The 15,643-nt window shown below is 43.5% G+C and overlaps 1 protein-coding gene across 1 annotated transcript in view; it reads right to left on the reverse strand.

Moving 5' to 3' along the window:
• RNF212B (ring finger protein 212B) overlaps positions 1 to 3,072 on the reverse strand; it is a 32,561-nt gene extending 29,489 nt beyond the window's left edge. Inside the window, exons 1-2 of the mRNA XM_021099238.1 lie at positions 2,918 to 3,072; positions 1,137 to 1,237 (exon numbers count right to left, since the gene is read on the reverse strand). Of these exons, the coding sequence (XP_020954897.1) occupies positions 1,137 to 1,236 (100 nt within the window). The 5' untranslated portion in view covers position 1,237; positions 2,918 to 3,072. The remainder of the gene's footprint in view (positions 1 to 1,136; positions 1,238 to 2,917) is intronic.

Here is a 15,643-nt window from a genome sequence, read left to right on the forward strand (position 1 = left end):
GAATTCTAAGACTAATAGCTGTTAAGAACTTGGTCAAATCACTTATACTAGTTGAACCTGTTCCTCACTTGTAAAATATGTCCACTAATAATTACCTCCTAGATTCTGGTAAGGATACAAAAAATTGGTACATGTGAAAATACTTTTTAAACCGTAAAGATAACACCACCACCATCATCATCAACATTTCTAATAAAATTTATTTTACAGGGAGTTCCCGTCGTGGCGCAGTGGTTGACGAATCCGACTAGGAACCATGAGGTTGCGGGTTCGGTCCCTGCCCTTGCTCAGTGGGTTAACGACCCGGCGTTGCCGTGAGCTGTGGTGTAGGTCGCAGACGCGGCTCGGATCCTGCGTTGCTGTGGCTCTGGCGTAGGCTGGCGGCTACAGCTCCGATTCGACCCCTAGCCTGGGAACCTCCCATATGCCGTGGGAGCGGCCCAAGAAATGGCAAAAAAAAAAAAAAAGACCAAAAAAAAAAAATTATTTTACAGATCATGGCACTTACCAGTAGAAATGGCTCTCTCTCACTCTTTTTTTTTTTTTTTTTTTTTTTTTTGTCTTTAGGGCCGCACCTGCAGCATATGGAAGTTCCCAGGCTAGGGGTCGAATTGGAGCTGTAGCTGTTTGCCTACACCACAGCCACAGCAACTCGGTATCCGAGCTGCATCTGCGACCTACACCACAGCTTATGGCAACTCCGGATCCTTAGCCCACTGAGCGATGCCAGGGATGCATCTTCATGGATGCTAGTCAGATTCGTTTCCACTGAGCCATGATGGGAACTGCCAAAAATGGCTTATTATCAACCACTTTCCCAATTTCTACTCAGTATTTTTATTTTTTTCTCATTTCTCTCATCAGTCTGATAACCTTGAGGCTTTCCCTACTACAGGCTTCAGAACACTGACAAGAACATTTTGATGCTCAAATAATAAATACTCCAATTGCTAAATCAGTTTTTGTTAATAGATTCCTTCAGTTTTCATAAGGAACAGTTTCCTATTATATATCACACTATCTTTGGCCTACTAAGTGATTTTTTTTCCAAGTTACAAAGAGAAATGACTAATCATTATTTCTAGGTTAAAAAAAATATACATTTTGCCTGATTTGAAAACAGTTAAGTCACTTACCTAGAGTCACACATTTTTTACAGAAAATATGACCACAGCTGGTAACAAAGAAATGGGCCCCATCTTTTCGGAAACACCGGTTGCAGTGAAACCAATCCATTCTGGAGAAGAGAAAGATAATAACCCAGGGCATAACATCATTATAGCTCTTCTAAAATCTACTTAACAATGTTTGCTTAGCTTCTGCTAACTTATTGGGATGTAGGCATATTATTACGGATATTCCAATTGGTTATAAGGAAGTACACATACCTCTGAAGTGAAAAAAGCAGACTGAAGACTATGCTATACCATTTTTTAAAAAGAAAAAGTAGGGAGTTCCCTGGTGGCTCAGTGGGTTAAGGATCTGGCGTTGTCTCTGCTGTGGCTTGCGTCACTGCTGTGCTGTGGATTTGATCCTTGGCCCAGAGAACTTCTGAATGCTGGGAGTGTGGGATAAAAAAAAAAATCTATTTCTTTCCTAATAGCTTCCTGTGATATGACAAGATGGAGCAAGGAGGCAGTGTGCCAAACACAGAAGATCACATATTAGTTACTTGGGACACATTTTATCTAAGGGAAACATGGCTTGTGAATGACAATATCTCAGCTTGTTCATTTTTCCTTCTTCGCTACAGAAACTCAAAATCTTAGATCCAGAAAGGACTTGAAATCATTTAATGTTTTGTCCAATCCAATAATTTTTCAAAAGATGTACCTGATGTTCACTGAAATTTAATTAAACTTTGAAGTCCCCTCTTTAGTTAGTGGCACCTCTGCAATTAGAATCCAAATCTCCTCACTTTCTGTGTCAAGTTCTTCCTACCATATAAGTAAGTTTTTGTGTTAGACATGGCAACCATACATCCCATATTTTCTGCCAAAACGAATTCCATAAATTTGATAAATATGTAATTATGTAAATATAACTTGGTAAGTTTTTTTGGGGGGGAGGGTGTTTTTGTTTGTTTTTGGCCATACTCGGAATCTGGAAGCTTCCAGACTAGAGATGGAACCTGCACCACAGCAGCAAACCCAAACCACTGGCAACACCAGATTCTTTTTTTTTTTTTTTTTTTTAATCTTTTCTAGGGCCGCTTCTGGCGGCATATGGAGGTTCCCAGGTTAGGGGTCTAATCGGAGCGGTAGATACCGGCCTACGGCAGAGCCACAGCAACGCGGGATCCGAGCCACGTCTGCAACCTACACCACAGCTCATGGCAACGCCGGATCCTTAACCCGCTGAGCAAGGACAGGGATCGAACCCGCAACCTCTTTGTTCCTAGTCGGATTCGTTAACCACTGCGCCACAATGGGAACTCCAACACCAGATTCTTAACCCGCTGAGCCACACGGGAATTCCCCTAAATTTTTTCTTTAAAACAATTGTTTTAAGTAGTTTATGGAGACATTTGCTCAAAGAATGTTGGCTATTTGTGCCATTCTTGAACGTTTTTGTCACAAGAGGGCAAGATTCACGATAAAAACTTACTGAATAAACATTTCAGTGCAAAGACATTACATAGAGGCGTGAGTTTCAGATTTCTATTTGTTTCTCACAGATAATACTAATTGCTACCAGAAAGTAAGTATAAAGAACTACTGAAAAGGTCCCAGTACTCATGCCCTGGCTTGTTTAGGGGCACAAAGAACAATTTTAATCAAATGAGTTGACAAAATGAAGCCCCTCAAAGGCCAGCTAACAGCGTTTGTGAGGGCAAGACTTGCCTGGTCTCTAGGGTGATGGGAATTTAACAGAGTCTCAAATTTACCAATAGCTCTTTTTAAACTACATTCCATACCCGTTTGGCCGCCGTGATTCTCAGAAAGCCTCGGATCTCACCTAAAACAACCAGTTCTCCTCAAAAAGCTAAAAATGGCGGGAAAAAAACAGCAAACCTGGCACTCCGGAGCGACAAGAAGCTGGGCGTGGCCCGCTGAGGTGTGTGATCGATGTGGGCGGGGCCCAGGGCTGCGGGCTAAGCATGTGGGAGGGGCCCGGGAATGGGCGGGGCCGGTGTGTAGTGAGGCTTGGGCGCGGCCGTAAGGCAAACCAGCTTCCCGTAAACAGTACAGGAAGGTATACCTCATTTAAGATAAAGAACAGGAGTTCTCTTCATGGCTCAGTGATCAACGAACCCGACTAGGATCCATGAGAAGGTGGGTTCGACCCCTGGCCTCGCTCACTGGGTTAAGGATCTAGCGTTGCGGTGAGCTGTGGTGTAGGTAGCCAACACAGCTGGGATCCCGGGTGGCTGTGGCTTAGGTCAGCAGCTCTAGTTCAGATTAGGTCCCTAGCCCCGGAACTTCCACATGCCCTGGGTGCTGCCCTGAAAAGCGAAAAAAAAAAAAAAAAAAAAAAAAAAAATCTAGGAACAAGTAAGAAACAGGATCTAGGAGTTCCCGTCGTGGCGCAGTGGTTAACGAATCCGACAAGGAACCATGAGGTTGCAGGTTCGGTCCCTGCCCCTTGCTCAGTGGGTTAAAGATCCAGCGTTACCATGAGCTGTGGTGTGCTATGAGGTGTGCCATGAGGTGTGGTGTAGTGTGGTGTGGTGTGGTGTAGGTTGCAGATGCGGCTCGGATCCCAAGTTGCCGTGGCTCTGGCGTAGGCCAGTGGCTACACCTCCGATTCGACCCCTAGCCTGGGAACCTCCATATGCCGTGGGAGCGGCCCAAAAAAATAGCAAAACAAAAACAAAAAAAGAAACAGGATCTAATCCCATACGTGCTACTAGAAACGACAAGGTTGAATAGGTAATAGGTCATAACACACTAGAAAAATGTGGTCACAAAAGAGATGGAAAACTTCAACCTAGTGCTTGCTGTTTTCATATTAGTTTTACAACCTCTTACTCACTGACCTAATAGAAAGGTGGGTTCACACATCTGTTTCTGCAATCACTGTCAGAGTATATTGTTTTGGTTGAAGTGTGTGAAAATCTAGATTCATCCAAATATGCAGTTGGAAAAGGGAGTAGTACTTTAATAGCTTATTTAGATAATTCTGAACATTTTTCTTTGATACTCCACCAAAATCGAGTAGTGGGAGTTTGTTAAAAGCTAGCTGCAGCATGGGACCCAACATCCTTTCAATGAACATGTAACAATTTACATTTAGACCCAACTGGTCATTTGGAAAATACTGGTTCACTGAGTTATACATATTGACATATTTCATTATGCAATAGTAAATACTGACATAGTTCATTATACAATATTTTAAAATCTTTTTTTTTTCTTTTTATAGCTGTACCTGTGACCTATGGAAGTTCCCAGGCTAGGAACTGAATTGGAGCTGCAGCTAAGGCCTATGCAACAGCAACACAGATCTGAACCACATCTGAGAACTATGCCTCAGGTGCAGCAATGCAAGATCCTTAACCCACTGAGAAGGGCCAGGGATCAAAACATCCTTACAGAGACTATGTGAGGTTCTCAATCTACTGAACCACAATAGGAAGTCTTTTAAAGTTTTTTAGCTCTTCTTTTTGGCTGCACCTGCAGCATGCTGAAGTTCCAGGGCCAGGTGTTGAACCCATGCCACAGCAGCAACAATGCCGGATCCTTAACCCACTGTTTCACCAGGGGAAATCCCATTTCTGATGTAAAATCTCAATGATGTTGGAATCAACTGATACCTTCTTAACATAATTAAGAGATATATAACACATGTATGCAAAAAGCCAACATGTCTTTTAAATGAGGAAACAGTAGAGGCATTCTTGTTAGATGGGAATGAGACAAGAATACTACTATGAGTTAACATGGTATCAAAGCATTAATTTAAAGGGATAAAAGAAAAATACCTCTTTTAGCAGATTATACCACTGTATATCTGAAAAATCCAGGAGAAAATAAATACTAGTTTTTCCATTGGACCCCTAGCCTGGGAATCTCCATATGCCGCGGGAGCGGCCCAAGAAATAGCAAAAAGACAAAAAAAAAAAAAAAAAGAAAAAAAGAAAAAGAAAAAAGAATAAAATAAAATAGAAACAAAGAAGGAGTTACCACTGTGGCGCAGTGGGTAAAGAACCCAACTGCAGCTGTTTGGGTTGCTGCCAAGGCATAGGTTCGACTCCCCAGCCTAGTATGGTGGGTTAAAGGATCGTGTGTTGCCACAGCTGTGGTGTAGGTTGCAACTGCAACTCAGATTCGATCCCTGGCCAGGGACTTCCATATGCCAAAAGTGTGGTCCTAAAAAAAGGAAAAAAAAAAGTGGTTAAGTACTACCTCTGTAAGGAAGAGTATGTATGTCCATTATTTGTAATTGGTCCATAAAGATTTGTTTCTACTCCATAATTCCATTGCATATTCAGTCATTTATTTATATCATATGGACTCATGTATATTTATTTCATACATTGGATTATAATCCAATACTATGCTATTTATTTTGTTACTCAAATTATTCCATTTGGCCACTTGGAAGCTCTTTTAGGTTGAGTCCTACATCCTTTTAAAATTTTTAACAATTTCCAGAGTTCCCGTCGTGGCGCAGTTGTTAACGAATCCGACTAGGAACCATGAGGTTGCGGGTTCCATCCCTGCCCTTACCTAGTGGGTTAACGATCCGGCGTTGCCGTGAGCTGTGGTGTAGGTTGCAGACGTGGCTCGGATCCCGCGTTGCTGTGGCTCTGGCGTAGGCCGGTGGCTACAGCTCCGATTCAACCCCTAGCCTGGGAACCTCCATATGCCGCGGCAGCGGCCCAAGAAATAGCAACAACAACAAAAAGACAAAAAAAAATAAAATAAATAAAATAAAATTTTTAACAATTTCCTTCCCTTCTGGTACTACAAGATGCTCTGGATTCATTTTTTATTTTCCTTGCCCCAGCTCTAAAATTAGACATTTCTCCAAAGATCCTTGGTTGCCTTTATAGAGAATGGTATTTTGAAACCAAAATTTGGGCATAAATGATCCTCATTACTCAGGAGATGTCATTGCTTCTAACACCCTCGCGGTAGACAAAACTAAGTAATATATGTGTGTATACTAACTCATGGATACACACTTTTCTATCATTATTTCTGTCACATCTGCATGTATATTTAGCTAAATAAGTCCATACTGATAGCGCTGTCTCTAATCCATTACCACAGGATTCATTCCAGCCTTCCCTTCTTGCTTCCTTTCCTTCTTTTTCTGACAGTGAGAACTCTGACACCCAACACCCATTATACATTTACTTGTTTCATTAACCCCAGTATACATGTAAAGCAATTTTTAAAAAGTTTGATACCAAAGAATTATCATTAGTTGTTAGGTGTGGTAGTGACCTTGCAGATACGTAAGAAAATGTCCATATTTTGGAGTTTCCGTCGTGGCTCAGAGGAAATGAATCTGATTGGTATTCATGAGGAGGCAGGTTTGATCCCTGGCCTCGATCAGTGGGTTAAGGATCCAGCATTGCCATGAACTATGGTGGAGGTTTCTGACGCAGCTTGGATCTGGCATTGCTGTGGCTCTGGCATAGGCCAGCACCTATAGCTCCGACTAGACCCCTAGCCTAGGGTGCGGCCCTAAAGATCAAAAACCAAATAAATAAATAAGATAACGTAGGCAGCCTGAGACAGGGCTCCCTGCAAGTCAGGCAAGCTACGCCTCTACTTAGCATCCTCTCCCTCCACCTCCCCCAGGAGCGGGCTTGCTTGCTTTCTTGCCTTCTTTCTGCCGCATCTGTGGCATAAGGAAATTCCCAAGCCAGGGATCAAATTCAGCTTTGCCAACACTGAATCCTTAACCCACTGTGCCTGGCCGGGGAATTCCTGTTTACTTTCATACAGATTCCTCAAATGTTTTTTGTTTGTTTGTTTGGTTTTGCTTTTTAGGGCCCCACCCGCAGTATATGGAGGTTCCTGGGCTAGGGGTCCAATTGGAGCTGTAGCTGCTGGTCTACGCCACAGCAAGCCAGATCCGAGCAGCATCTGCGATCTACACCACGGCTCATGGCAATGCTGAATCCTTAACCCACTGAGAGAGGCCAAGGATTGACCTGCAACCTCATGATTCCTAGTCAGATTCATTTCCGATGTACTGCAACGGGAACTCCCAGATTCCCCAAAAGATAACATTTTACTACATTTGCTTTGTTATTCTATTACTTTTTTTTTTTTTTTTTTGGTCTTTTTTTGTTGTTGTTGTTGCTATTTCTTGGGCCACTCCCGCGGCATATGGAGGTTCCCAGGCTAGGGGTCCAATCGGGGCTGTAGCCACCGGCCTACGCCAGAGCCACAGCAACTTGGGATCTGAGCCGCGTCTGCAACCTACACCACAGCTCACGGCAACGCCGGATCGGATCGTTAACCCACTGAGCAAGGGCAGGGACCGAACCCGCAACTTCATGGTTCCTAGTCGGATTCGTTAACCACTGCGCCACGACAGGAACTCCTCTATTACTTTTTTATTGTTCCATTTGAGAATTAGTTGCAAACACAATGCTCCATTACTCCTAAATATTTCAGTGTGTGTTTCCCATAAACAAGGACATTCTCTTCCATAAACACAGTACCAGTATCAAAATCAAAGAAATAACATTGATATGGTGCTATTATCTAATCTAAAAACCATATTCAAATTTCACTGATTGTCACACAAATGTCCTTTATAGAAGGAGAAAAAAATGTTTTTATTTCTTTTTCTTTCCTTTTTTTTGGGGGGGCCACACTCATGGCATATGGAAGTTCCCAGGCTAGGGGCCGAATCAGAGCTACAGCTGTCTACCTATGCCACAGCCACAGCTACGCAGGATCCAAGCAGCATCTGTGACCTACACTACAGCTCATGGCAACACTGGATCCTTAACCCAGTGATCAAGGTCCTCATGGATGCTAGTCAGATTTGTTAACCGCTGAGCCACGACAGGAACTCCCAAAAATGTTTTTTTCTGTCCAGGCTCACATGTTGCATTTAGCTGTCCATTAGAAAAAATGAAGGAGCTCCTACTGGCTCAGTGGGTTAAAGGTCTAGCACTATCACTGCTGTGGCTCTGGTTACCACTGTGGTACAAGCTCGATCCCTGGTCTGGGAACTTCCCCATGCCACAGGCATGGCCAAAAAAACCCCCTCAAAACAAGAGTTTCTGTGGTAGCTCAGCGGAAACGAATCTGACTGGGAACCATGAAGTTGCAAGTTCGATATCTGGCCTCAATCAGTGGGTTAAGGATCTGGGGTTGCTGTGAGCTGTGGTATAGGCCAGTGGCTGCAGCTCTGATTTGACCCCTAGCCTGGGAACCTCCATATGCTGCAGATGCGGCCCTAAAAAGTAAAAACAAACAAAACAAAAAACAAAAAAAAACCTCCACAAGTTTATAAATTGTAAAGTGAAAGCCCATCACCCCAACACTGTTTCTCAAAGACAAACATATAAATCCTTCCAGAATTTCAATGCATATACCAATGCACAACACAGATGTTATACACATTAAACAAAAATGTGATATTATACATAGATATTATGGTTGGTTTTTAGTTAATATTTCATTTTTACCTTTATGTATCATTCTTTTTTAAAGTTTCATGCTTTGATTAGTTTTACCTTAATTTAATTAATCAATCCCATATTGATGGACCTAAGGTGTTTTCAGTTTTTACCTATTGCAAAAACATGATGCAGTAAACATCTTTATTAATTTACTGTTGGGGGAGTTCCCGTCGTGGTGCAGTGGTTAATGAATCCGACTAGCAACCATGAGGTTGCCGGTTCGGTCCCTGCCCTTACCTAATGGGTTAATGATCCAGCGTTGCCGTGAGCCGTGGTGTAGATTGCAGACGTGGCTCGGATCCCGAGTTGTTGTGGCTCTGGCGTAGGCCGGTGGCTACAGCTCCGATTCGACCCCTAGCCTGGGAACCTCCATATGCCGCGGGAGCAGCCCAAGAAATAGCTAAAAAAAGACAAATAAATAAATAAATACATACATACATAAAAAAAATAATAATTTACTGTTGGAGTTCCAGCATGGCTCAACAGAAACAAATCTGACTAGCATCCATGAAGATGCAGGTTCAATCCCTGGCCTCAATCAGTGGGTTAAGGATCCGGCATTGCTGTGGCTATGGCGTAGGCTGGCAGCTGCAGCTCTGATTTGACCCCTAGCCTGGAAACTTCCATATGCCACAAGTGCAGCCATAAAAAAGACAAAAAATAAAATAAAATAAAAATAAAAATATGAAAGTTTTATCCTGCAGAGGTGGAGAGGAAGGGCATACCAGGCAGGGGGAAAGCATCAGTAAACATATTTTATTTTATTTTATTTTATTTTTTATTTTTTATTTTTTATTTTTTTTTGTCTTTTTGCCATTTCTTGGGCCGCTCTCGTGGCATATGGAGGTTCCCAGGCTAGGGGTCCAATCGGAGCTGTAGCCACTGGCCTACACCAGAGCCACAGCAACGTGGGATCCAAGCCACGTCTGCGACCTACACCACAGCTCACGGCAATACTGGATCGTTAACCCACTGAGCAAGGGCAGGGACCAAACCGGCAACCTCATGGTTCCTAGTTGGATTCGTTAACCACTGCACCACGACGGGAACTCCTATTTTATTTTTTTAACGTTTAGGGCCACACCTGAGGCATATGGAGGTTCCCAGGCTAGGGGTTACATTGGAGCTACAGCTGCTGGCCTACACCACAGCCACAGCAACACAGGATCTGAACCATGTCTGTGATCTTCACCACAGCTTCCAGCAACACTGGATCCTTAACCCACTGAGCAAGGCCAGGGATTGAACCCGCATCCTCATGAATACTAGTCAGGTTTGTTACCACTGAGCTACAACAGGAACTCCAGTAAACACATTAATATGGGGAAGTGTAGGCTGGTCCAGTGTGGCTAAAGGGAAGCATGTATGGGACATGAAGACAGATGGTGAGGAAAAGAAGATATCATGGGGAAAAGTTAGAGATATGGACTGATGCCTCTGTACTAGACTTTAGACTTTTATTTGTTAAACTAGTGGTTCCCCCAAACAATAGGCAGACCCATCTGAATTAGAATCTCAGAGAGAATTTTGTGGGTGAAATGAAGATAGGCCATTGCAAGAAATTGCCACCAGAGGGTACCATAGGGGAAGATCTCCCTGAGCACTCTCCTGTGACCAGTATATTTTGAAAAAGTTCCTCTGGTGATTATGATGCCCACTCAGCCAGCCTTAGGGACCACTGCTTTATTCAAGAGAGAACCATCAGGAGTTCCCTTCGTGGCTCAGCAGTTAACGAACCCGACTAGGATCCATGAGGATGAAGGTTCGATCCCTGGCCTTACTCAGTGGATTAAGGATCTGACTGTGGTGCTATGATGTAGGTCGCAGACACGGCTTGGATCCCGAGTTGCTGTGGTGTAGGCTGGTGGCTACATATACCTACATATACTGCAGGTGAGGCCCTAAAAAAAAAAAAAAAGAGAACCACCATCGGAGGATTTTGAACAGGATAGAAACATGATCGACCTCATGTTTATATATATATATATATATATATATATGTATATGTATATATTATATATTTTTCATATATATGTATATATTATATATATGTTTTTATACATAGGTATATATTATATATATAATGTTTTATTGGAGTATAGGTGACTTAAAATATTGTGGTTAGTTTCAGGTATACAGCAAACAACCGCATGTTTTATAAAACATAGCTCTTAAGACAGAATGAAGGGATGGAAAATTAATTGGTAGGCTATGGCAATGGGACTGGAGAGGAATGAAGAGTTCTGTTTTTTTTTTGTTGTTGTTTTTTGTTTTTTGTTTTTTGTCTTTTTGCTATTTCTTGGGCCGCTCCCGCGGCATATGGAGTTTCCCAGGCTAGGGGTTGAATCGGAGCTGTAGCCACCAGCCTACGCCAGAGCCACAGCAACGCGGGATCCGAGCCGCGTCTGCAACCTACACCACAGCTCACGGCAACGCCGGATCATTAACCCACTGAGCAAGGGCAGGGACCGAACCAGCAACCTCATGGTTCCTAGTCGGATTCGTTAACCGCTGCGCCACGACGGGAACTCCAAGTTCTGGAATAGGGCAGAATCTATGCAAGAAGATGAAGACAGCTGTGAGACAATTTTCAGAGGCAGAATCCACAGAACTTGGTGACCAATTGCATATGAGAGTATGAGGGGAAAAGATGAAGGCCTCAGGCCTGCGTGACTTGAGAGCATGAGGCTATGATAGGATCATGACCGCTATGCTGAAAAGAGGAAGATTGGAGTGTGGTTTTGTCTGGGGAACTGAGAAGAGTTTGGTTTTGAACCCAATGACTGGTATGACTTAATGGGGCTATTACCTGCCTCAGAACTGGGTCCTATCTTCTCCTCACTCTAAGCCCCTTTTCTGAGTACTGTAACTGTAATTTAGGGACGTTTTCTTCTGCTCCTTGCATCACATGTTTGTTATTGTCTATGGCTTTCATGCTGGAGCTTTCCTCAAATGTCCAATGATCCTTTGTTGGGAATCAAGATGTTGCAGGGAGGAGTTCCTGTTGTTGCACAGCAGAAACAAATCCGACTAGGAACCATGCGGTTGCCAGTTTGATCCCTGGCTGCGCTCAGTGGGTTAAGGATCTGGCATTGCCATGAGCTGTGGTGTAGGTCACAGACACAGCTCAGATCCTACGTTACTGTGGCTGTGGTGTAGGCTGGCAGCTGCAGTGCTGATTCAACTCCTAGCCTGGGAATCTCCATATGCCATGAGTGAGGCGCTAAAAAGCAAAAAAAAAAAAAAAAGATGTTGCAGGGAAATGTAGCAAGAAAGGATAGTCGCGTCCCAGGTCTCAGGTGAGTCCCTGATACAGGCCACCAAGTGAGGGTCCTTGCCTTCGCACAGTAAAGAATTCAAAAGCGATCCATGGTAAAGTGAAAGCCGGTTTATTTAGAAAGCTACACATTCCATAGGCACAATGCTGTCTCAGAAGGCAAGAGCGGCCCTGAGCTGTGGGGGTGGTTAGTTTTTATGGGCTGGGTAATTTCATACTCTGAATGGAAGGAATATTCTAACTATTTTGGAGAAGGGGCAGGAATTTCCAGGAATTGGGTCACTACCCACTTTTTGGCCTTTTATGGTCAGCCTCAGAACTGTCATGGCACCTGTGGGCATGTCATTTAGCTGATGTGTGACAGTGATTCTACAATGAGGCTCAAGGTCTACTGGAAGTCGAATCTTGCACTGTCTTAGACCTAGTCAGTTCTAACTAGTCTTTGTCATATCCTCAATAGCTAAGTCATTCTTTTAAAGGTTGTGCCCTAGGAGATCCCTGTTATGGCTCGGGGGTTTAAGAACCCAACTAGTATTCATGAGGATGTGGGTTCGACCCCTGGCCTCACTCAGTGAGTTAAGGATCTGGCCATTGTTTTGAGCTGTGAGCTGTGGTATAGGTTGGAGAGGAGGCTCGGATCTGGCGTTGCTGTGGCTGTGGTGTAGGCCGGCAGCTGCAGCTTCAATTCAACCCCGAGCCTGGGAACTTCCATATGCTGCAGGTGTGGTCCTAAAATAAATAAGTAAATTTGAAAAAAAAAAAAAAAAAAAATATATATATATATATATATATATATATATATATATATATATATCCTGCTCCCTTTCCTCCTGTCTCACGGGCAACTAAGCTGTACATGGACTTTAGGAGAAAAGAGAAAAAATCTAAAGTGTTGGCATCTTGGAATTCTTGACGTAGTTCAATGGAAACAAATCTGTCTAGTATCCATGAAGACTCAGGATCTGTGGCTGTGGAGTAGGCCAGCGGCTACAGCTCCAATTCAGCCCCTAGCCTGGGAACCTTCATGTGCCACAGTTGCAGCCCCAAAAAGACAAAAAAATGTATAAATAAATAAAATAAAATAAAGCATTGGCACCTAAGATCCTTGTATTAGTCAGGGTTCTCCAGAGAAACAGAAGAAGTAGGAGACATATGTATATAGAGAGAGAGAGAAAGTGAGAGAAAGAGAGAGAGAGAGAGAAGTTCCCATCGTGGCTCAGTGGTTAATGAATCCAACTAGGAACCATGAAGTTTCGGGTTTGGTCCCTGACCTCGCTCTGTGGGTTAGGGATCTGGCATTACCATGAGCTGTGGCATAGGTCACAGACTTGGCTCGGATCCCGTGTTGCTGTGGTCCTGGTGTGGGCCGGGGCTACAGTTCTGATTAGACCCCTAGCCTGGGAACCTCCATATGCCATGGGTGCGGCCCTGGAAAGAACAAAAAAAATATATGTGTGTGTATGTGTGTGTGTGTGTGTGTGTGTGTGTGTATGTATACACATATACACACACACACACACACACATAGAGAGTTTGTTTGTTTTGTCTTTTTGCCATTTCTTGGGCCACTCCCGCGGCATATAGAGGTTCCCAAGCTAGGGGTCGATTCGGAGCTGTAGTTGCCGGCCTACACCAGAACCACAGCAACAGGGGATCCAAGCTGCATCTGCAACCTACACCCCAGCTCACAGCAACGCTGGATCCTCAACCCATTGAGCAAGGCCAGGGATCAAACCCACAACCTCATGGTTACTAGTCGGATTCGTTAACCACTGAGCCACGACGGGAATTCCAGAGAGAGTTTTATTTATCGCACATTGGCTTACTCAATACAGAGGCTGCGAAGTCCCATGGTCTTGTCTGCAAGCTGGGGGCTCAGGAAAGCTAGTGGTGTAAGTCAGTCCATGTCCAAAGGCCAGAGAGCCAGGGGAGCCCATGGTTTAAATCTCAATCTGAGGAGTAGAGAAAATGAGATGTGATGTCTCTACTCAAGCAGGCAGATAGGAAGCAGAAAGGGGTGAATTCCTCCTTCCTTTGCCTTTTCTACTTTTCAGGCCCTCAGCAGATTGGATGATGCCTGCTTATGTGGGGAAGGACAATTTGCTTTATTGAATCCACTGATTCAAATGCTAATCTCATCCAGAAACACTCTGACAAACACATCCGGAAATAGTGCTTAATTTAGGCACCCTCTGAATAATCATCAGAGTCCTTGAAGTCCTTGAAGGCAGATGGTCTCTGTTCATCATTATATTCCCAGTATTTAGCATGGTAAACAGTTGATCTATATTGGCTGAATATGCAACTGAAATTAATTTAGCATATCCCTGAGTGTATATTGAATTTCTATTAGAATTTCTTCCTGTATTAATCTGATTTTTTTTAGGGCCACACTTGCAGCATATTGAGGTTCCCAGGCTAGGGTTCTAATCGGAACTGTAGCTGCCAGCCTATGCCACAGCCAATGGCGGATATGAACTGAGTCTGCAATCTACACCACAGCTCAGGGCAGCACCAGATCCTTAACCTGCTGAGTGAGGCTAGGGATAGAACTTCGACCTCATGGTTTCCTAGTCGGGTCCGCTGTGCCATGACAGGAACTCCTGTATTAGTCTGATTAATTGTGTAGTATTGAAAATTTCCTGAAAGACTACATTCTCTTACTATAGATTGTATATTCTATATTAGTGATTACCACACAAAAGTTTCAAATGACTGGGTCCATAAATTTTCACCTAATTAGACTTTTGTATTTTCTTCCCAACTTTGCTACTAAATTCTAGTAGTATAGGAGATTGCAGTTAATTATCATGATTTGGTGAGAAAAAGGTAAGAAATTAAACTATATATTTTTTTTCTTTTTTCTTTTTTGTTTTTGGCTGCACCTGCAGCATGCAGAAGTTCCCAGGCCAGAGCTCAAACCCAAGCCACAGCAGTAACAACACCAGATATTTACTACTAGGCCACCAAGAAACTCCTAAGCTATATTTTTATTTATTCTCTCTTTTTTTCTTTTTTACTGCCGCACCTGTGGTGTATGGAAGTTCCCAGGTGTTGACTTAAAAAAATCCACAACCTGAAAGTTGAGAGTTAAGTTTTATTTGGGGTGAAATCAGGACTTAAGCCCAAAGGGGAGACAGAGACAGCATCTCAAGTAGCCCTGAGAATCCTCTCCAAAGCAGTGAGGGAGGAGCTAGGATATATAGGAGTCTTTGCAACAAAGGGCAGGGAGCTGGAACAAAAGAGGTCTGGGCTCAGGGAAATCATTCCTTTGATATGCACCTCTGCTATCAGGGCCAGTATCCTGAGTTTTCACAGCCTGCAGGACTCATCGGCTCTCACCCTTGGAGGTGATTGCATGCACAGAAGGCTGTGGCATTCTTTTATTCTCAACTACAGACAGCTCTGAAATACCACCCAAAGAGGAAGAGGGGGAATGTCAGGATATGGTAAAGGTGAGGGGGAGGTGCATGCAACATACACAGATTTTACAAAAGTTTGTTGCTGATGTCCTGAAGGTTACTACTACCTGTCACAAGGAGCAGACATCACCGTGAAGGATTTTAGTGTTTTTCTAGATATGAGAAGATGCAAGAAGTGGGCGCATAAAATCTTCTTCTGAAAGTACTGTGACTATCTGGAGGCCTATTCTTCAGTTTTCCCAGAGCAGAGGGTACCTCACTCCTGGTTTCCACCCTGAGCTCCACTCAGGGGGTGCTATGGGTTGGTAGTTGCAGTGGTTCATGTTTTATTCCATGTAAGAGGCT

Source organism: Sus scrofa, chromosome 7 (genome assembly GCF_000003025.6).
Source record: "Sus scrofa isolate TJ Tabasco breed Duroc chromosome 7, Sscrofa11.1, whole genome shotgun sequence".
Classification (NCBI taxonomy): domain Eukaryota; kingdom Metazoa; phylum Chordata; class Mammalia; order Artiodactyla; family Suidae; genus Sus; species Sus scrofa.